The sequence below is a fragment of the Medicago sativa genome, chromosome 6, assembly GCF_051527215.1.
Source record: "Medicago sativa cultivar Bolivia chromosome 6, Bolivia_mono, whole genome shotgun sequence".
In the NCBI taxonomy this organism is placed as follows: Eukaryota; Viridiplantae; Streptophyta; class Magnoliopsida; order Fabales; family Fabaceae; genus Medicago; species Medicago sativa.
The window spans coordinates 80,036,389-80,057,735 of NC_140754.1; the positions used below are offsets into that span (position 1 = coordinate 80,036,389).

At 34.0% G+C, this 21,347-nt stretch overlaps 2 protein-coding genes across 18 annotated transcripts in view; one reads left to right on the forward strand and one right to left on the reverse strand.

Moving 5' to 3' along the window:
* Positions 1-21,347, forward strand: part of LOC146917230 (disease resistance protein Roq1-like) — a 60,012-nt gene continuing 38,665 nt past the window's right edge. The window contains exons 1-10 of one of the 17 annotated variants that reach the window (XM_085719014.1): positions 1-535; positions 772-1,873; positions 2,008-2,235; positions 2,333-3,055; positions 3,143-4,327; positions 4,560-4,737; positions 6,523-6,668; positions 7,292-7,552; positions 8,467-8,658; positions 8,929-9,535. In XM_085719014.1, coding sequence (XP_085575140.1) covers positions 63-535; positions 772-1,873; positions 2,008-2,235; positions 2,333-3,055; positions 3,143-3,760 — 3,144 coding nt within the window. In that variant the 5' untranslated portion in view covers positions 1-62 and the 3' untranslated portion in view covers positions 3,761-4,327; positions 4,560-4,737; positions 6,523-6,668; ... (1 more) ...; positions 8,467-8,658; positions 8,929-9,535. Of the gene's footprint in view, positions 536-771; positions 1,874-2,007; positions 2,236-2,332; positions 3,056-3,142; positions 4,328-4,559; positions 6,162-6,517; positions 6,669-7,291; positions 7,553-8,466; positions 9,536-21,347 lie in introns of those variants that run through there. The other 16 variants (XM_085719026.1, XM_085719024.1, XM_085719013.1 and 13 more) reach the window with 16 other exon arrangements.
* On the reverse strand, positions 13,773-20,318 carry LOC146917231 (uncharacterized). Its single transcript, XM_085717206.1, has 6 exons — positions 20,130-20,318; positions 14,725-14,829; positions 14,569-14,632; positions 14,371-14,466; positions 14,168-14,270; positions 13,773-14,014 (listed from the first exon to the last, which is right to left on the reverse strand). The coding sequence occupies exons 2-5, from the start codon at positions 14,766-14,768 to the stop codon at positions 14,178-14,180; spliced, it is 297 nt and encodes a 98-aa protein (XP_085573332.1). The 5' UTR covers positions 14,769-14,829; positions 20,130-20,318; the 3' UTR covers positions 13,773-14,014; positions 14,168-14,177.

The following is a 21,347-nucleotide window of genomic DNA, read 5'->3' on the forward strand; positions in this document are numbered from 1 at the left end:
AAATTACTCATTCGTATTCTCCACTTTCAAAGTCTTTGTTCATCCAAATTCTTTTAATTCTCATGGCTATGCGATCACCTTCCCGAGTGTTCCTCAGTTTCAGAGGCAGTGACACTCGCAACAATTTTACGGGTAATCTCTATAAGGCTCTTATTGACAAGGGAATTCGTACTTTCATTGATGATAATGATCTTGAAAGAGGAGATGAAATCACACCAAAACTTGTCAAGGCCATCGAAGAATCTAAGATTTTTATTCCCATATTTTCTGCCAACTATGCATCTTCTTCATTTTGTTTGGACGAACTTGTCCACATCATTCACTGCTACAAGACAAAGAGTTGCTTAGTATTGCCCGTTTTCTATGATGTGGAACCTACTCACATACGACATCAGAGTGGGAGTTATGGTGAGCATCTTATTAAGCATGAAGAGAGGTTCCAAAATAACGAGAAAAACATGGAGCGATTGCGTCAATGGAAGATGGCTCTTACCAAAGCTGCTGACTTGTCCGGCTACCATTATAGTCCTCATGGGTATCCCACTTTACTTAAATCTTGTTTTTCCTTTTTATATTTTATTTCTTTAATTCTTATGCCTAAATAATCTACTCTGAAAGCTTAAATAGGAACATATTTTCTATATATTAATGGTTTTAAAACAAGTGTAAGTTATTTATATGTCAAAAAAGTTAGAATTGCATAATATATAATACATGGATGTGATTTTGATTTTAGTGTATGTTCTAATTTATCTTATTGGACATGAATAGATATGAATACAAGTTTATTGAGAAGATAGTCGAAGACGTCTCCAACAATATCAATCATGTTTTTTTAAACGTAGCCAAATACCCTGTTGGATTACAGTCCCGAATAGAACAAGTGAAATTGCTTCTTGACATGGGCTCTAAGGATGAGGTCCGCATGGTAGGACTTTATGGTACTGGAGGCATGGGTAAATCAACACTTGCAAAAGCAGTTTTTAATTTTGTTGCTGATCAGTTTGAAGGTGTATGTTTTCTTCATAATGTTAGAGAGAATTCAAGTCATAATAACCTGAAACATCTCCAGGAAGATCTGCTTTTAAAAACAGTTAAATTGAACTATAAGTTAGGAGATGTTAGTGAGGGAATTTCAATCATAACGGAAAGACTATCTATAAAGAAGATTCTTTTGATTCTTGATGATGTTGACAAACGGGAGCAGCTAGAGGCTTTGGCTGGAGGACTTGATTGGTTCGGTCATGGAAGCAGAGTCATCATTACCACTCGTGATAAACACTTACTAGCCTGTCATGGGATTACAAGTACACATCCAGTAGAAGGGTTGAATGAGACAGAAGCTCTTGAATTGTTGAGGCGAATGGCATTTAAAAATGACAAAGTTCCTTCAAGTTATGAAGAGATTTTGAATCGTGTAGTTACTTATGCATCTGGCCTTCCCTTAGCAATAGTAACAATAGGGGCCAATTTGTTTGGAAGGAAGGTAGAAGATTGGAAGCGTGCATTAGATGAGTATGAAAATATTCCCGATAAAGATATCCAAAGGATACTTCAAGTAAGTTATGATGCTTTGAAGGAAAAGGATCAGAGTGTCTTTCTAGACATTGCTTGTTGCTTCAAAGGGTGTGAATGGACAGAAGTTAGAGAAATACTTCATGCTCATTATGGCCATTGCATAGAACATCATGTTCGAGTGTTGGCTGAAAAATCTCTCATAGGCCATTTTGAATATGACACTTATGTGACCTTACATGACTTGATAGAGGACATGGGTAAAGAAGTCGTCCGACAGGAATCTCCCAACAAGCCTGGAGAACGCAGTAGGTTGTGGTTTCACGATGATATAGTTAACGTTTTAAGAGATAATACGGTAAGAAAAACTAATATTTATGAACAATTTGTTGTTTTAGCTTTAGCCATGACTTTGATCATCCTGCCACCTCATACTAGTGTTTTTTATTCACTTAATTACTGTGATTTATTCTTTTTTCATTTTGTTAAAAGGGAACTGAGAATATTGAAATGATATATTTCAAATATGAATCAATGGCAAGAGAAAAAGAGTGGGATGGAATGGCTTGCAAGAAGATGACAAATCTCAAAACACTTATCATTGAAGATGCTTACTATTTTGGGGGTCCAAGTAACTGTCCTGGGTATCTTCCAAGTAGTTTGAGATATTGGAAATGGAGAAGTTGTCCTTTGAAGTCTCTATCTTGTATTTCGAGCAAGGCAAGTGAAATAAGTTCAGTTTTCAATTGTGTATATTGATAATTCACTATTAGATTATAATTTTAATTTCAACTTATTTATTTGTTTTTTTATGCAGGAGTTCAACTATATGAAAGTCATGACATTGGATGATTCTCAATATTTAACCCATTTACCCGATATCTCGGGTCTTCCAAATCTAGAAAAGTGCTCCTTTCGATATTGTATTAGTTTAATTACAATTCACAATTCAATTGGACACCTAAATAAACTTCAAATCTTAAATGCATCTGGTTGCAGAAAGCTTGAGCATTTTCCACCCTTACAGCTGCCATCCCTTAAGAAATTCGAAATCTCTGAGTGTGCGAGTCTCAAGAATTTTCCAGAATTATTATGCAAGATGACAAATATAAAAGATATGGAGATATATCATACTTCCATAGAAGAATTGCCATATTCATTTCAAAATTTCAGTGAACTTCAACGGTTAACAATATCTGGAGGGGGAAAGCTCAGGTTCTCAAAATATAATGATAAAATGAATTCAATAGTGCTTTCAAATGTGGAACATCTTAAGCTCATATGCAACAACCTCTCAGATGAATGTCTCCCAATACTTCTCAAGTGGTTTGTTAATGTGACATTTCTAGATTTATCCTTTAACGACAATTTCAAAATTCTTCCCGAGTGCCTTGGTGAATGTCACCATCTTAAGCATCTTAATTTTTCGTACTGCGAGGCTCTTGAGGAAATTAGAGGGATTCCACCAAATCTTGAAAGGCTTTGTGCAGGCAGTTGTTATTCATTGAGTTCCTCAAGTATAAGAATGTTAATGAGTCAGGTTTGCTGTTTTTTTTATTGCACTAGTATTTGCATATAGTATTTCAGTTCATAGTGTAATTATTATTCTTTTTATATAAACTAACAGAAACTACATGAGTCTGGATGCACCCATTTTCTATTCCAAAACACAACGGAAAGGATTCCTGATTGGTTTGAGCACCAAAGCAGGGGAGACACAATTTCTTTCTGGTTTGATAAAGAACTCCCTTCTATTTGTTTTGCTATTATTATTATTTGTCAGAATTTCTTGTTCTCCCCAACAGTCAAATTCTTTGTGAATGGATATGAAAAAGAGATAGGTTGCGAGCTAGTAGACAATATTACTTTGTTGTATGGCCATACAACTTTGTTGCATATAAAATTGGAAGAAGATAATGAACTCGGTGAAAGACTTTTGAAAAATGAATGGATCCATGTGGAGTTTAAGTTGGAGGATTCTTTGCCGTTCAAGATATTCGAAAATACGCAAATGGGAATCCACGTGTGGAAGGAGAAAAGCAACATAGAGGGGGGTGTGAGATTCAATGATCCTTCATTATCACAATTTATGCCTCCTCAAAAAAAGCAAAGATTGGTGGAAGTGGGAGTTTCAGAGAAAGGGGGGGAGGAGGAGGGTTTTAGTGACAAGGAGGAGGATGTAATATTGAACAATCCTAATAACAGAAAGACTTGGGGTACATTCCTTAGTCTAGGTCCATCATAAAGTTAACCGTCTTCTTGTTATTCTCTCAATCTCAACATTGCAGGTTTGTGCTTTGCTGTTTATACTTTGTATAAATGTTGATTAATTTCTGTATATAGTCTGTTACAAATTCAATGTTTCTAGCTGGAGAAGTTTGTTAAACCATGAGACATGATGTAAGTTTCTGTGTCTAACACCGATAAATGTAACACCATTAAAATATATTATTATCTCAATGACTTTGTTGATGCTTCAAAATGTCGAAATGAAAGTTCTGAGTTTGCAAGTGCTTAAAGGTCAACAAGTAGATTGACACATATGGATAATTTAAGTAGTACATCCATTTTTAACTTTTTAGATAAATTTTAACGTGATTGCAATTTAAACATGATTTATAATTGATCAAAATTCCACTAGCTTATAAGCAAACACGAGGTTTACAATGAGTTAAATGATTTGTTTTGGCATGCTATGTAAAATGATTATGCTATGTAAAATGATTTTGATCAAAATTCGTTGGTTGCTCGAAAGGGAATCAGGTGATCATATGCTTTGCAGCTCAGTTGTACTTTGGTGTTGCCACGTTGGGTATGAATTGAACATTTCATGTGATCCTTCTGCATCTGTACTTTGGTTGTTCGAACTGGAGTTTAGATTATTTCTGTAATGATCACAAAATGTTCCCTCTCCCCAAAAAATGGGAAGACTTGTTCTATACTAAAATTTTTATAATGAAACATGTCTACTGTTTAGTTTGTATATTATAAGTTGTTGCTATTGTTCTCGTTCTTTGATTTATTTATGTAAATGTGCATACCAGGTCGAAACGACTATGAAGTGAGGGTTTTCCCAAACTAAACTCTGTCCATACTGAAAAGGAGCTTTCAGATCTGTAAGAATTTATGAGATCCTTTTGCAAGAGTCGTGACTTTTGTTCTCCAAAGTCAAAATCAGCATTATTGGTGTAGTACTCAATGTACCGCTCTGGTTTTGATATGGTGAGACCTGATGTAATTTAATATGGAGGATGTTTGTGCTGCAGATATTGTTTGAATTCGATGATTTCATTACTGTACTTTGAGGCATTCAATAGATTATAGAATCAATACCATTTTAGAAGTACATGTAAATTCAATGCCTTGGATAATGTATTTGTATGTTTTATGTAAATATGTACTGAAAAAGCAAATATCAGGAACTTTGATCTTGCTAACTTTTGTTGGTCAATGATTGTTAGTTTTCTTATTATAAGATTTGGCTATTGCATGGGTCCTTAAAAGGATAGGGAATAGAGAGGGTAGGGAAAAGATTCAAAAATTTCTGACATGCCTAGTTTGTGCTGCTAGCCTTATGCAACTTATCCCCGAATTCATAGTGTAATATTTCTCATGCTAAAATGACAGAAACTACATGAGGATAGATTGGTTAAAGCACCAAATCACGGGACACAATTTTTTTCTTGTTTCGTAAATAAATCGCTTCTATAACTTGTATTTATTCTCTTTCTGGATCCGTCCGATTCAAATAAGTAGTCAATTTGTCTGTCAAGGGCTATGAAAAAGTAGTCTGGATTAAATGATGTGATCTGAAGCTATCACATCAGCAGAGTGCAGTAACAGTAAACTATGGCCAACACTACAGAGTGCAGTGTGGCATGACTAGAAGAGAGAGGAGTCAAGGAAAAGTTTTTCTGTTATTCACTCGGGACCATTAGTAGTTCTAAAATATAAGCCAGACCATATGCATTATACAGAATATAACTCTCGTTTTATCAGATGAAATTTTTCGGTATCGACATATGATGTATGTCCTGAGCAAACTTGCATTCTTTTTTTTTTTTTTTTTTAATGCAAAATAATTACCAACATATCCACTTGTTGATTTGTTGCAAAGAGCTTAAAGTGGTTCTGTAATAATGTGATTTATTGTCACATAAACAAGTGACTTATAAGTGTTTCCTTATAATACTCTTGCTGCTGCATAATGAATCTAATTTTACCAAGCTTAACTGTTTTAGACCTGAGTTGTACACACACAATAAGCACAAGCATGTCACTTATATTTCTGTGTAACGAGTAACTAAGCAGCTCATGAAGTTGTTACGAGGAACTCAACTTAGATTTTAGATCTTGAATACTTGTAAGAGGCATGATTCTATTTGCTGCACAATTGTGATTTTGTAGTTTTAGATGTGAATTTTATCTTGAATTTTGGTTTAAATTGTGTATAAAACTTTCCTTTACAAATACAAACTTTCCTTTAGTGATCTTTTTGGTGGGTGTGATTTGGTAAATTTTGATACAACAACTTTGATATCCTTTGCATCAGTAATTAGTAACTGTGTAACAGAGAAATTTTTGGCTATTCTCGAAATGAGCGGAGACAGGAATTTAAGGGAAACTTTGACTTTGTGATTGCTTAAGTGAGTTATCGATTTTTTTTTTTTTTTTGCCACCTGCTTTGTGTTTTTTGAACTTTTGCATATTTTTGTCCTTCCTATAAATTAACTTTAATAACCTAAGAGTGTGTTTGGATGAAGTAATTTGGAAATTTTAAAAAATTTAAAATTCTAGACAATTTACCTCAAAGTATTTGAATTCCCTCATAACATTACATTTCCTCAAAACATTCCCCCATCCAAACACACTTTAAAGTTATATGGTGTTTTAGTTAACTATGAAAATTCAATATTTGCATTGTATGTAGTTTTTATAATCTATTCTGGTTTTTATCTGAGTCAAATGAATTGACAAAAGCTTTCCTCAATTTTTTCGTTAGATCAGGCCTGAACTTCAATATCCAATCCATCTGGAATTTGGTGGTAAGGATGGATAATTAGTGACGGTGTTCTTTCAGAATGTAAGTTGGTACTGATGTGTGGATGGCCCAATGAGAAACTTGGAGCTGAGAAGTTGATAAATTGTCTCAGGTGAGTATGATGAGCTATTCTTTATCTATTTGAACCACTAAAGTTTATCTGCAAAACAAACCAAGGATTTATTTTTTATAGTGTTAGGCACAAAGAATGATGTTTCCTCAAAGATTGGAACATTCACAAACATATATAAAAAATGTATAATAGGATGATAACATTGATACCTATTCTAGACTCTGGAATACCCACATTTTACAATCCAAGTTGACAAATTATCATGATTAGTAGAGCAGCATTGTCAAATAGCGGCTAAAATGACACTATAACATAGTGGAATTTGAACAAATGAAAATTGTTCTGCGATACACTATTCAGTATGTAAATATAGTAGTGTTATAGCACTATAACATAGTGAAATTTGAACAAACTGCTATTTTCTGTGATCCGCGATTGACATCATATTGTAGGAGAGAGATTATGAACAAATGATAATTACAATTGCAATAAGCAGATGTTTTGCTGAACTTGTATGTACAGTAGCATTTATTGATTTTCTTAACCTAATCGTGTGCGTTCGCATTTGACATTAAGTTTCTATGTTGATGTAATTTTCTTCCAATGTTGCCAATGCTTAAAACAATGTTCACAACATGTGGCACTAACATGATGACCACTAGGTTGTTCCTGATAATCCTTCAGAACGTACGACGGGCCTCCCAACAACTAGGAAAGTGGCATTAAAATAACAAAATTGCCTTTGGCACTGGTGACCGTCAACATACCCCAACTTCGACGAAAAATATGGCATTGATAAGAGCAGTTTCACAGATGGGGATGTCTCTCTCTACTATTGAACATAGACCAAGGGCCTTAACTGGCGATTAGTTACACACATTCATGGAAACAAGTGTTGAAGCATTCGCTCGCAAGCAACTCAGGTAATAGAATTCAATTTTCAATTAAATGGGTTTGCCATGTCCATTCATCAAAATTCAATTGCATAAAGATATAAGCAAATATATGATGGAAATTTATTTTAAATGACAACCATCTAGTCTTTCCTATCGTTCTATATTTACACATTATAAAAGAAGACAAACTATGCAGTGTGGTCACTATCACCATAGTTTTTGGTTGAAGTCATATGTTGTTTACTTGTTGGTTTTTCAAGTCCTGACATGACTTTATTTTTCTTCCCATTTCCAAGTGAATTACTTTACGTGCTTCAATTTTTTTCAATCACTGCTAAATTTTAGCGGATAAGAAACAAATGAATCAAAAAAAATTATGATCAACCAAATTCTGTTTGGAGGTGAATGTTTCTTCATAATCTAACTTCGTAAATGAATTTTAAGTGACTTGAAAACAAGGAATAAGGACTTCAATAGCTGAATATGTATCTAAGTGCTTTTGGTTCAGTTTTAGACTTTTAGCTGGTAGGGATCATTCTTTTAAAGAAGCATATCCTTGGATACCTCCAAAGCAGTTGTCCTTGTTTTGTCAATCTGTCTTGAGTATATATGCAATTATCCGAATAGTTGATGTCACAAGAAATTATGTTTTGTGGGAGCACTGTTATCTGCGGATTTTGTTTCTAACCAAATTGTTTCTAGTTTCTTATAGCAACTGTCCTATTTCACACTTTTCAAAGGTCTTACAAATAACTGAAGAGTTATAGACTAATTGCAACGGTGTTCCAAGAAGTCTTAATGAAAACATATTGAGAGGGAAAAATAAATTTAGCATGATCAGTGAAAGTCATAAAACGCCCTTTACAAGTCAATACATAAAAATGCCTCAAGAATGTATATTGTATTTGAGATGCCTATTGATAGCTGAATAATGGGTGCAGATGCGAAGAACCACAACAGCAGCGTGGCTAATTACATGGATCTTATGTTACAGTTGGAAAAGAAATTGGATCTGTTGATGAATGCATGATTTGGTGAAAATGCAAAGTTGATGCCTCTGTACTGCTGCCACTTTCCTGCTATCATTAAAAGCGAAAGCAAAGTCCTAGGGGCCATTATGGTGGCTGTGATTGGTATTCACAAAGGATCTCAAAGCTCTACAAGTAGTTAGCTGGTTTGATTTTCAATTATTGTTTCTTGTATTGCTATTGTGTAGGTCAGGGTTATGGACTTTTATCTTGCATTTTTGTTTCCTTATCCAAGTTTCTATGCTCGGTCTTTTTGACGTATAATGGAATAGTACATGTTTGTTTAAAGTTGATGATACTGCAATGTTGTTTTTGCTTCTAGAGTGGCATTTACTAGGCTGATTTGGTCTTTTCGAACTCATCCTGGGACTGCAGGATTTGGAGGACTTCGAAATTATGGCAAAGCTTTTCAATTTGGATTTTATGTGAGTATAGGTTGGTCAAATATCCTTCATGCAGAGATTCAGGCTCTCCTGGTTGGTCTCAAGTTGTGCTGGAAAGCTGGCTTTCGGAAGTTTATATGCTAGTTTGATTTTCTTCACGTGGTGCAGTTAGTATCAATGAGCCCTCATCGACTGCACCAGTATGCCAATATGTTGGAGATTATTAGAGCTTACATGAAGAAAGATTGAAATTTTTCTCTCCATCACTCTCTTTGTGAGGGAAATGGTTGTGCAGATATTCTAAAAAAATTGGGAGCTAATCGTATGGATACCTTGGTTACGGTCTACAAGCCGCTGCTGTGCCTCTCCTCGGCTTTGTTATTTAACATTGTTGGAGCGTCCTTTATTATATAACTTGGTTCTTTTCCTTTTGTTTCTTTTTTATTATGTAACCAAAAAAAAAAGATGCAACAACGCAAAGGGATTTGTTGAAATCACCGCAACCCCTTATGCTGATAGCTTGCATTCTCATGTTACTATGCCTCCATTCCCCGAGTAATACAGTGGATGATTTCAATCAAATCCCATATATATTTTAATCTTATGGTCTCCTTTTTAATGTAATTGTCTTGTGCTATATACTAATAAATAAGAATTACAGGAATTTGTTAAGCTGCATATCTCAAATAAGAGGTTAATGCAGAAAGTGAATATAGTGAGTTTTTGGTTCTAAATGTGTGTTTTTATCTCTTTATATCAAATTGGTGCAATTTTTACTTTCTATCCTTAACATTTATTATGCTTTGGTTAGATGTTAATTAATATATATCTATTTTGCCTCTTCAAAACAAACAAAAACTAGAGAAGAGAATTGTATTGAGACTTTTACCTCTAATCATTATACCCAAAAAGTGTTACAAACTTGAATCATAAAAGAAAATATTTTACAAGGAAACTACAATTCATTATCTATCAATTTTAAAATCCAACAAATTAGAGGGAGGGAGAGGAGAGTCCATGCAACCATAGCCGACCACATCAATGTCATCATCCGCTACTGCTGTGCCTGAGTTCCACCGTCTCTCCTCCATATTGTGTCGTTCAGTCATCCCGGTGTAAGAGAAACCAGGTGGTCGTTTTGTCGCCGTTAGTCCGCTTCTCTTGTTTTTCCCTCTCCTGATTTCTCCTTTCCCCTCTCATGTCTCACATATCATCTCACCTCCATCTCGTTTTCTGTCTGTGATTGTTCGCATAACAATGCAACAAAACATGAGAGTTGGTAAGAGTATAATCCATGCAGCTAGAATGAGAACAAAACTGCTATAACATGTTAAAGTTACAAAACATGTCATAAGAATTGGAACGAATAAGTGCCATGCTTAATATCATTGATAGTAGTGTGTTTTACTTCAACAAAAAAAATGAACTCTCACATAGAAGGGTGTGTGAGCTTGTCAAGTCCACTTGTATGTAACTTAGTCATTGCTCATTGAACAGAACTTTGAGCAATAATTGTGCAGTACTCATCGTCAGAAGCATCCTTAAAAGGAGACTATGCCAATGGGAGAATTATACATTGTTATTGACTGAAGTTTATATGATTATAATCATCATAACTTATAACTTGACAAAGAAAAAAGAGAGATGTAACATAATGTTACGTGTTTCGCTAACTCAGTGTTTGTTTGTTTGTGATTTTATTAGTGTTTTATTATGCAGGGTGCCGTGCAGGAAGCGTTGTTTGTGATCAGCAACGTTGCAGTGCAGGGGATATTGCGAGGACCTATGTGAAGGGATCAACACTAGATTTCTTACTGTCACTATAATCATGTGAGACATTATTATAGCTAGTTTGACCAGGAGTAGGAGTAGGAGATTCACCAGACATGTTTTTCTCAGATCTTGGACTGTTACACTGTTAGGTGTTATCAACAGAACCAAGGCTCTAGATACCAAGGCTCTAGAAAAAAGTGAGATGTGACATAAAGTTATGTGTTTCGCTAACGCAGTGTTTGTTTGTGATTTTATTATAGTGTTTCATTATGCAGGGTGCCGTGCAGCAAGCGCGGTGGGATCAACAACATCGCAGTGCAGTGGATGTTGTGAAGACCTATAACAACCGGGTGGATGCCAATGAGAAGAAACTACCTTGGTGAGTTAGTCTCTGTCTTTCAAAGTTAGTAGTAGTGACTGTCACAGTTCCAAAATTATTGCCACAATTCTTTGTTGGTTAAACAACCTCATACCCGAAAAAAATGTTGAGAATTGCAGCAATAGCACCAAGAACACTATCTGGAACACTAAATCAGACAAAACCATGTTCATAATTTACAGTTTGCTTCCCTCTCTATTGCATCATAAGTCTTTCCCCTCTTACATAAGTTACCAAAACACTATTTGTTGTTTCTACCAATTTTTTTTTATTGCTCATCAGATTATAAAGTTTTCCATATATAAGTTATTTCAACATAAAACTAGAGGTCATTCGGTAAAGGCAAAATATCATTCATTTTACTGATATAGAAATCAGATAAGTTTGCAAATAAAACGAGAGTGACATTCAAAATAAAAATGCAAAAGCAAGATCAAGTAGTTTCTTATTATACTTGACAATATTTGTGATATCCCAACAACTACAATCATATACTTCTTTGTGAAAAATAAGAAAAACTTGCTTGTACCGTAGTTTAGTTTATCTCTTAACTCAATATTTGTGTGTAATCTGCATTTGTCAATGGCTTTCTTAGTTCTGTTATTTGATGAAATTTTTTATAGGGACTAAAACTTGAAATTTAAAAAATTTATAGGAATAAAAAATATATTTAACATTTTTTTTAAACATAAGGCTTTGGTAATGTTTGCATATTTCCTGCTTGAGTTCTGATGATGCTGCTGGTTGAATAGAAGACTGCAGCTGGTTGATGCGACTGGGGCATTGATGTTCTTATACCAGACCTTCATTTGACTTGGAATTTCAATGACATATTTGAGGTCACATTTCTCTTTGCATCCACGTTACTGTTCCTATTTAAACTTTTAAAATAGTCCCACCTCGACCCAAAAAGGTAGTAAGGTAGTGTTTATAAACTATAATGTGTACGCACATTTCAGATCATTGGAGAATTGAGAGTTTGAGTAACATGATGTTAATCTTATACTTATACCTCCTGACCTCCTGTGGATTTACTTATACCTCCTGACCTCCTGTGGATTTTAACGACTCCTGTGGATTTTAACGAATACCTCCTGACCTCCTGTGGATTTTAACGAATACCATACCTCCTGACCTCCTGTGGATTTTATTATACCTCCCTCCTGTGGATTTTATTATACCTCCTGACCTCCTGTGGATTTTAACGACTCCTGTGGATTTTAACGAATACCTCCTGACCTCCTGTGGATTTTAACGAATATAAGAGATAAGTTGAATATTGAATATTTTTTTTCTTGTATAACTACTTGGTTCCATTTGTTTAATTTCCATAGTTTATAATGCAAGATCGTTTTGTTATTTTATTTTTTTGAATATTGAATATTTTTTTTCTTGTATAACTACTTGGTTCCATTTGTTTAATTTCCATAGTTTATAATGCAAGATCGTTTTGTTATTTTATTTTTTTATCAAAGCAAAATTAACTATTATCATTAATCAACAAATATTCAATACAAGAAGGATAAGAATAAAAAATGCGGTGACTACCCCGAGAACAGGCCGCCCTAGCTAAAGTATGAGCAACTATGTTAGCTTGTCTCCTAACAAACTTCACCTCGAAGTTGGAATGTAGAGATAACTAATATATAATACTAGAAACAATAGCATAAAATTCTGAATCACCATGGCCTGAAGACGATAGAGCTTGCACTAGAGTAGCTGAGTCGGACTCGAAGACAACCCGGTCCCATCTGTTAACATCAACAAAGTGAATGACATCGAGTAAGGCTACTACATCCCCCTCCAAAACTGTCATATTTGTCCACTGCCATTTCGTTTTGTTAATTAAATACTACACTATTTGTATATTTTAATCATATAAAATATTTATCAACTTTTTAAGTTATTTAATAAATTCTTTGAAAATAAATTTATTGAATAAATTTTTTTGGAAGAAATTATTGAATAATTTTTTATAGTCATGTTTAAAATATTATAATATTTTGCAAATTGGCCTGTCCATCAACTTGAAAAGATTACTAGATCACTTTGAATTGTTATGAAGCCCTATTCATTATGCCCAAAAAGAGTTACAGACATGAATAAAAAAAGAAAATATTTTACAATGGCCTGACACTTCACAAATTTTCTATCAATCTCAAATTTTGCAAAGTAGTGTTGTTATCTCTTTGCCTTCATGCTGTCAAATTATGCATAGTAGTGTTGATGTTTCTTTTCTTTATGCTGTAAATTCTTCAAAGACAACTCATTGCCTTAAATGAAGCTCTAAATTATTCAATAAAAAGAACTAACCTGAAAGCAATAATATCACTACTACAGAAATTATTTTTTACATCAGTTGGAAATGACTTTTTACATCAGTTTGTAACCGATGTAAACTGATATGATGTGGTAAGTCCACATCCTTTCACATCAGGTTGCGACTGATGTGAAATCTTGAATTTCTACATCAGGTCCACTTGCACTGATGTAATAGATGCACTTTGAAATTTAACCCTTTAGTTTTCACATCAGTTATACAATATCACTGTAGTGAAATAATTATTTTTTCTAAATATTTTTTTAAATGGCTTATCAAATAAGCTTGACCCCTGCTCTTTTTTTTTTATAGTAATAAAATGAAAACAAATTATGTATAATTTTAATGCAAAAAAAAAGTCATATTATCTAATTGGATATTACATAATGAATCCTCAATTTTTCACGTCAATATTCCAATCTATAAAAGAGGTATATGAATACAATATAGCTAGAAATAATCCAATAAAACAACTTTAGGCAGAAATATCAAACAAAAAAAATCCACAGCAGAATCATCATTGTAAATACGCTAAACTTCAGCTGCAAAAAGCATCTCATCTCATCGGCAATGTCCCATCTCAGCCACATCATAATCAATTTTCAGCTACAAAAAACAAAATAAATTGAAAAAGTTATCTAAACTGCAGAAACGCACTTGACACACCAAAACCACCACACATTAAGACAGATACAAGTCCGTTCAAAATTCTACTCTCTCTACAAATGTCAAATTTATGAGATTGGCTTTGAAACATACCATGTAAATCCTAAGCGTTATACAAGTCAAGAAAACAAGTTGCCCATTGGTTTCGCAAATCATACAAGTCATCTTCAATTAATGTCGTTGGATCATTGAATACCTACAATGTGTAGGTTAATATAAGTAATTAATATTAATAAGGATATGTTTATATTTGGCAATACATATAGTATAAACATGTTATCATAAAATTAAAATACCTCCATCCAAGACTTAGTAATATTAGCAGAGATGATATCTAGCATATTCTTCATCACATAGTATCCACAATCATTGACATTAGGTTGCTTTCTTGGCTACAAATGAATGGCCATTTTTATATAGTGATTAGTTCATATAAAAAAAAACAAATTTCATTTGTTAACGTAAAAAAATGACAGAATCTACACCATACTTACTTTGGGACGAAACCATTTAGCCTTCTTTCTATTGCCCTGAGCAAGTTGATGAACCTCTAAAGCTCTGTGTTAACCAAATTAAAAAAATCATCAAAGTTATACATTTTAGTGTTGTAGGAAGTAATATATCAAATACAACGTAAAATATATACTTACTTTGAAACAATCTTAATCATTGCTTCATTAAGATCTTGGTGCATTGAACAAAGGACAACTAAACTATTGTGCTTGGGACAAATAATTATTAACTGCCAGTGTCCTCTGCACACGTAGAAGAACAATTATTAAGGTTTAAGCTATCAAAGATAATTAACTATTTTCTGCACGAGTTAAAATCAGCCTATATACCTCAACATATTGGTACAATTCATCAAGTTCAATTTTTGTTGCTATGCTACAGCTTCTCGTAAAATTTCTATTCTAACTTTTTTCTTTAATGTATTAGCCATCATAATACACGAAGGATGAATTAAGAACATCAGACAGAAAACACAAAAATATTGAACAAAAGTCAATATCACTATCAATATCACTGCTGCTTATGATATCAAAACGGTAATCAAGCATCACTATCAGTATCACTGCTGCTTATGATATCAAAACGGAGCAGATGAAAGAATCTACAATGAACCAAAAGGCACATGGCATTATGTGATCAAAAACTACTCACAAAACCACTTCTTAGTTCTTATCCTTGACTCTGTCTTTTAACCGTTTGATTCAGTAGGTTCCTATCCTATATATATAATACAATAGTGCCCAACAATCCAATTCATTAACATTAATATCACTAGAAATAGTTACTGTCCACTAAAAATGACTATGAAGTTAGTAATATTATTGTGTTTGGTGATACTCAACCTCACTTCAGCATTTGCAGCCAGAGTGAATGATGGTGATACAGATACTGGTAGTCCATTAGGGACTGACATATACCAATACAGTTGCCCTGAAGCTGAGACCATAATCTTCTCTTAGGTAACTAGCAAAATGGATTTATTGCAATTAAATGTGTCTAAAGTAAAGATACACATACATTCAAAATCAACAGAAATTAAAAAGTGTTTTATCTTGGTTTTCGGGTGTCAAACATTGATTACGTTTGAACCTTTTAAACCGGTGATATCTTATTTTTTTCTTGGGAAGGGAAAAAGTAAGCAAAACCCTTGAGAATCGAGGTCCGGGAGTTGTTTTCGCTACGGGAAGGTGTTAGGCACCCATAACGACTATAGTAACCTATAGGAACCGTCTTTAATTTCTACGCGCGCGCTTTATTTTTAAATGCTATTTTGAAAATGTTTATTAAACCTAAGAATGTTCTAAGTGAAGAATTGGAGGGAGGAGGATGTGTTTGAATTTTTATTTTATTTGAATTGAAGGAATTTTGATTCCTTGCCTACGTACCCGATTAAGGGATCAAATCCACCGTAGTTCTCTCTCAAAAATGTTTTTGTTTTTGGTTGGTTGATTTTAAGTTTGAAAATGGATTTTGGAAGAATAGAAAGAGGCCTCAAGGGCATGAGATTAGGAAATTGTGAGGTTGAATTAGTGAATTGCAAAAGAAGTCAAAGTTTGATTATTTTCATTGAAATTTGATTAAGAAAATGGGAAAGAAAATACAATGGGATATTGGATCCCAAGGTTTATTTGGAAAAGATTTGTGTGAAGTTGTTCACATTTGTTTGGAAAATGGTTTTTTTTCTAAGCATAAGTCCTAGGCATTCATCTAAACATACAATCCTAAACATACATCTAAACATGCATATTCTAGCTACTTAGTGATGTGTGTGCATGTGTCGGTGCTTGTGTCGGTGTACATTTTTAGAGTCCATTGTCCTTTACATCATACCCTAGATACATTCTATGGCCTCTTTGCCAAGAAATTAAAATTGCATAAAAGAAAATATTACAAAACTCCTAAATCTTTACATTCTAATTTTGGTACAAATTAAGTTGCAAGAAAGAAAATAGAGATGAATATGAGATGAAATGAAGATGCTTATGATGAATATGAAACAATGAACAAATGGTTAGTAGCACAAGATATAAAGCAAGTCAAAGCTATCATAACAAAAGTAAGAAAATTAACATAAGAAAAACAAGCAAAAACAAATGTGAAATAGGCCTAAAAATCATCACCAATGCAAGGCTTGAATATGACCTATAATCCTCATACTTCAAAGGGTTTCCAAAGAATTTCAATTCAATTTTCACAAAGAGGATTAAAGGAATATACACTACCAAGCATTTAAGACAAAAATTAGGCAAATTTTACATTATTTATTCACAAACAAAACTTGGAACACAAGGCATTAATGACATATTCACAAACAGCACCAATTTCATGGATTCACAATCACAAATTTCATAAAACTCATATAACAAGGCTCTATGTCAAATACTCAAGATTAAGGGCCAAGATCATGCAAAATTTTCACAAGAAATTGTCACAAAGTAACATGAAATCACAAGAAAACTCCACATATATTTTTATCAATTTCAACATGCAACAATCATCACCAAAATACCACAAAACTATCAAGAAATATGTATGAATTTTTTTGGAATTTTTAGAGAATTTTTGACCACAAAAACATATAGAATTTCCACCAATTTTTAACCAAAATAGTAAACAATTGTCAAGAAAAATATCACACATTTTTTTAACCAAGATTCAATATATGAAAATATCACAAAAATATCAAGAAAATGGTTAAGAACACATAGGAAATTTTTAGGAATTTTTAAGGGATTTTTAGGCTAAAAAAGTGCAAGAAAATTACTAATTCTAACAAAAATAAGGAAAAAAAAATACTTCAATACTTTTCTCAGGCTTTGGCACAAAAAAAGGTCACAAAAATGTTAGAAAAAATGTCAAGAACACCTAGGAAAAGATTTAGAAATTTTTGTGAAGAAATTTGGACAAGTCATGGTGCAAATAGCAAAAAACAGCAAGAAACATGCAAGACAGGGGGGTGTTCATAGCAGACAGGCATGGCAGGAAACAGAAAGCAATGAAACAGCTTGGGCTTAAGAACAAAAGGGATGGATCGGGTAGGGTTGACCCTGAACCAGTATTGCAAATGGGCATGGGTCAAAGCTTTTGTGTAAAATGGGTTAACTAGTCAAAACGTGAAAAGCTTTCTTCTTCTTCCCCTTTCTCAAACGCGTGAAAACAACACAAGCATGGATCCTTCTCTGTTCAATTCTTTCTCAAATTCGCAGACACAAATGAAAAGCATACTATCACAGCCAGATTCACCCATACATCAACACCAAATTTCATTCAAGAAACACAATCTCAAGCATAGAAACATCACAAAATGAGTTCGATCATAATCATAACACCAATCTGGATTTTTTAGGTTGGTTTCAAACGAAAATTTCATCACAAATCACAAATTGAAAGAGGATACATGTACAGATCGATGCAGGAAAAGAGAGGGTGATGTTACCTTATGAAGCAAACGGAGGGAAGGCTCCAGATGAAGAAGCGGCGCCAAGAACACTGATTTCGCAAGCTAAAGGTTCCTTGTTCTTGATTCTGGACAGCTTGAATGCTTGCGTGCAGCTTCAATTCTTTCCTTCACGTTCTTGCTTCATGGATCCGAGTTTGATTTTGAGCCAGATTCGCTTCCTGCCTTTGAGGTCCAGAAGCGCCATTGCTCTCGTTGTTGTTCGAATCTTCGAAACTCCGATTTTCTTCTTCTTCGTTCCTGCTGTTCCTCCTTTGATCACGCTCTGAAAGTGCGTGCTTTGATGTTGTTGAACTCAGAAATTCGGTTATGAGCAATTGAGGATGAATTGATGCGGCTTGTTGACGAATTCGAGAATGCTTCGATGAAAAATTGATGAAGTGTTCATTGTGTTCGTGAGAAAAGATGGAGGAATATTGATGATGATAGCATTGCTGGAATCTTGATTCATGGTGTTCTTGAGGAAATTGCTAGAAATTGGAGTGTTTGATCCGAATCGATCTAGAAAATTGGTGGATTGGTGTTTGTATTTGAGGTTGATGGTGGAGGTTGTGAATTGATCGGAGGCAATGAAAATGGAGTGGTGATGGTGGAAAGAGGTGGTTTTGTGGTGGTTAGAGGTGGTTAGAGGTGGTTTTGGTGGTGGTGGAAAGTTGTTAGGGTTGAGAGAGAAGGTTGTTAGGGATGAGAAAGTTAGTTAGAAGTGAGAAAATGGGAGGGAAAAATTTGAGAGAAAAAGCTTTGTGATTTTTGTGGATGTGTAAAAATAATTAATGGTTAATGAAAAATTGACCAAGACTTTGACTTATATAGGTGATGAAAGGGATGCTTGGACCAATGAGGAAATGCCACATGGACTTGGACTCTAACAAACTCTTAAGAACCAATAACATTTGGACACATGGCACTTGGACTCTAACAAACTTAAAAGGGATTAAAACGTAAATAACAAAAGTGCGAGGACTAAAATGAAAATTAAAACTAAAATTGAATTAAAAAAGTAAATTGAAAATTAACGTAAAACGAGACGATTAAAAACAACAAAGCAGATTAAAACGGATCAGAAATATTATGTGAAATGACCAAAACGCCCCTAGGGACTAAAATGACTCAAAACGACTCAAATGCAATTTAAAGATGATTTTTTGACAAGGGATTAAAGCAAGAGTTTATACAAGCGAATTAAAAGACTCAGAGACAATTTTTAGAATTTTAAACAGGGTTTTAACACATGAAAAGACTAAAATGCCCCTAGGGGCAAAACTGACTTAAAAATGACTTCAAATGCAATTTTTGGAAAGGGTTTTGACATAGAAAGAAACAAAGACTTATTCAAACTATTTGAAAGGACTCAACCAAATTTTTAAAAGACTGAAAGAAATCTTAACACAGGAAATGACTAAAATGCCCCTAGGGGCTAAATTGACTAAAAAATGATCCAACTGATATTTTTTGAAATGAATTTTGACACGAGATTGAAACAAGGACTTATACAAACCAAGTTAACAGACTCAAACAATTTTCAAGGATAAAAATGAGTTAAATGCAGGAAATGACTAAAATACCCTTTTACATGAATTTTGCAAATAATATTGAAATAAAATGCAGAGAAAGATGCAATTGATCAGAGACATATCAAATGACTTATAATGCAAGAAAAGAAGAATTGATCAAGTATTTTTAGGTCCAAAATTAGGGTATAACAAAAAGTAATTGCAAAAACAAGACTAACAGAACAAACTATCCCAAAACTAACTCAAATTCATGCAACAAACTCCCAAGACTAACTCAAATCCACGTTTTCATCCTCAAAATCGGCCTCCAAAACAACCCCAAATGAAATCACCATTTTGCATATACCTACCAAAACGTGGTATAACTTTGAAACTTTTATAACTTGAAACTTGGAATTCAAATATGGTAGAATATCGGTGATGACATTGACAAAGGGTTAGGGTTTCACGATTGAAAAGGGGTTTGGGTTTCACGATTGAAAAGCCATATAGAGAGAGAGAGAGAGAGAGAGAGAGAGAGAGAGAGAGAGAGAAAGAGAGAGAGAGAGAGAGAGAGAGAGAGAGAACTCACCGGAGAAAAACAGAGATTGAGCTTCGACGGGAGAGAGGTTGAGCTTCAACAGTGAGCTTCGACGGGAGAGGGTGAGCTTGGACGGTGAAAGGGTGAGATTGAGAGTACGAGAGGGTGAACTTCGACGGTGACAGGGGCGGTGAGCTTAGACGGGAGAACAACTTGGACGGTGAAAAAGTGAGGAAGGGATATGTGGTGTGCGTTTTACAAAAGAGGAAGGGATAAGGTAATAGTGAAAAAATTTGTTTTTACCTTATGCATTTCTCACCACTGATGTGAAAACAGTTAGCCAAAGTTTTCATCCAAATTGCGAAAATGCCACCGCGTTTTTTTCCCCTCATTTCAACTATCCACTGATGTAAATGCTAAATGCTATTAGGAATTCCCCTCATTTGCTTATGTCAATTGATGTAAAAACACACAGTGTGTATTTTTCCCATCAGATATTTTCCCTGCTGATGTGAAAACTAAAACCCCCATGATGTTAAATATATATTTTGTAGTAGTGTATAAGTGAACCAAACATTGTAATGCATCAAATATTTTACACAGTTCATTTTCGGCCAATGTTCAGTGACTCGAGTGAGCATCTTTATTCATTCTTAGTGCAATTTTTCTATAATGATCAAATGAACTAAATTAAAATATAATCACATGATTTAGGAAGTTTCATTCAGTCATAAAGAGGGTTACAAAACAATCATATTGTACAATATCAATGAGATAGAAAGTTAGCAAATTAGATGTGCCAAACCAGACCATGTATAGTACTGAAACTCTAAACACTACACAATTTTTCAACATGATTTAAATGAAACAGATATCAACCAAATAATTCTTTTCCTGTAAAATATTGGTTTTCTATGTATTTGTTGCTTACTTTAGACAAATGATTTTTTCTGTTGCGTAAAGCTTCTTCAGAAGTTCATTCTTCAAATCATGCAAGTCATACAATGCCTTTTGCAGTTTTTTTCTTCTTCTCATCCTTTAAGACTTAAGTCATCAACTCTTCCTTTTCACCACAAGTCAAACGGATCCACGCCTTTGATTTCTTTAAATGCTCAATTTCATCAAACTTCCTTAACCAATAAGTCAACACAAGCAGCCTCCATTGGCAATACATGTTTTAGATTTCACTATGAAGAGATTCTTTCCTTTTCAACTTCCATAGAAGCAAGGCTGTGACAACTCTTTACATTTATATTTCTGCTGGGAAAT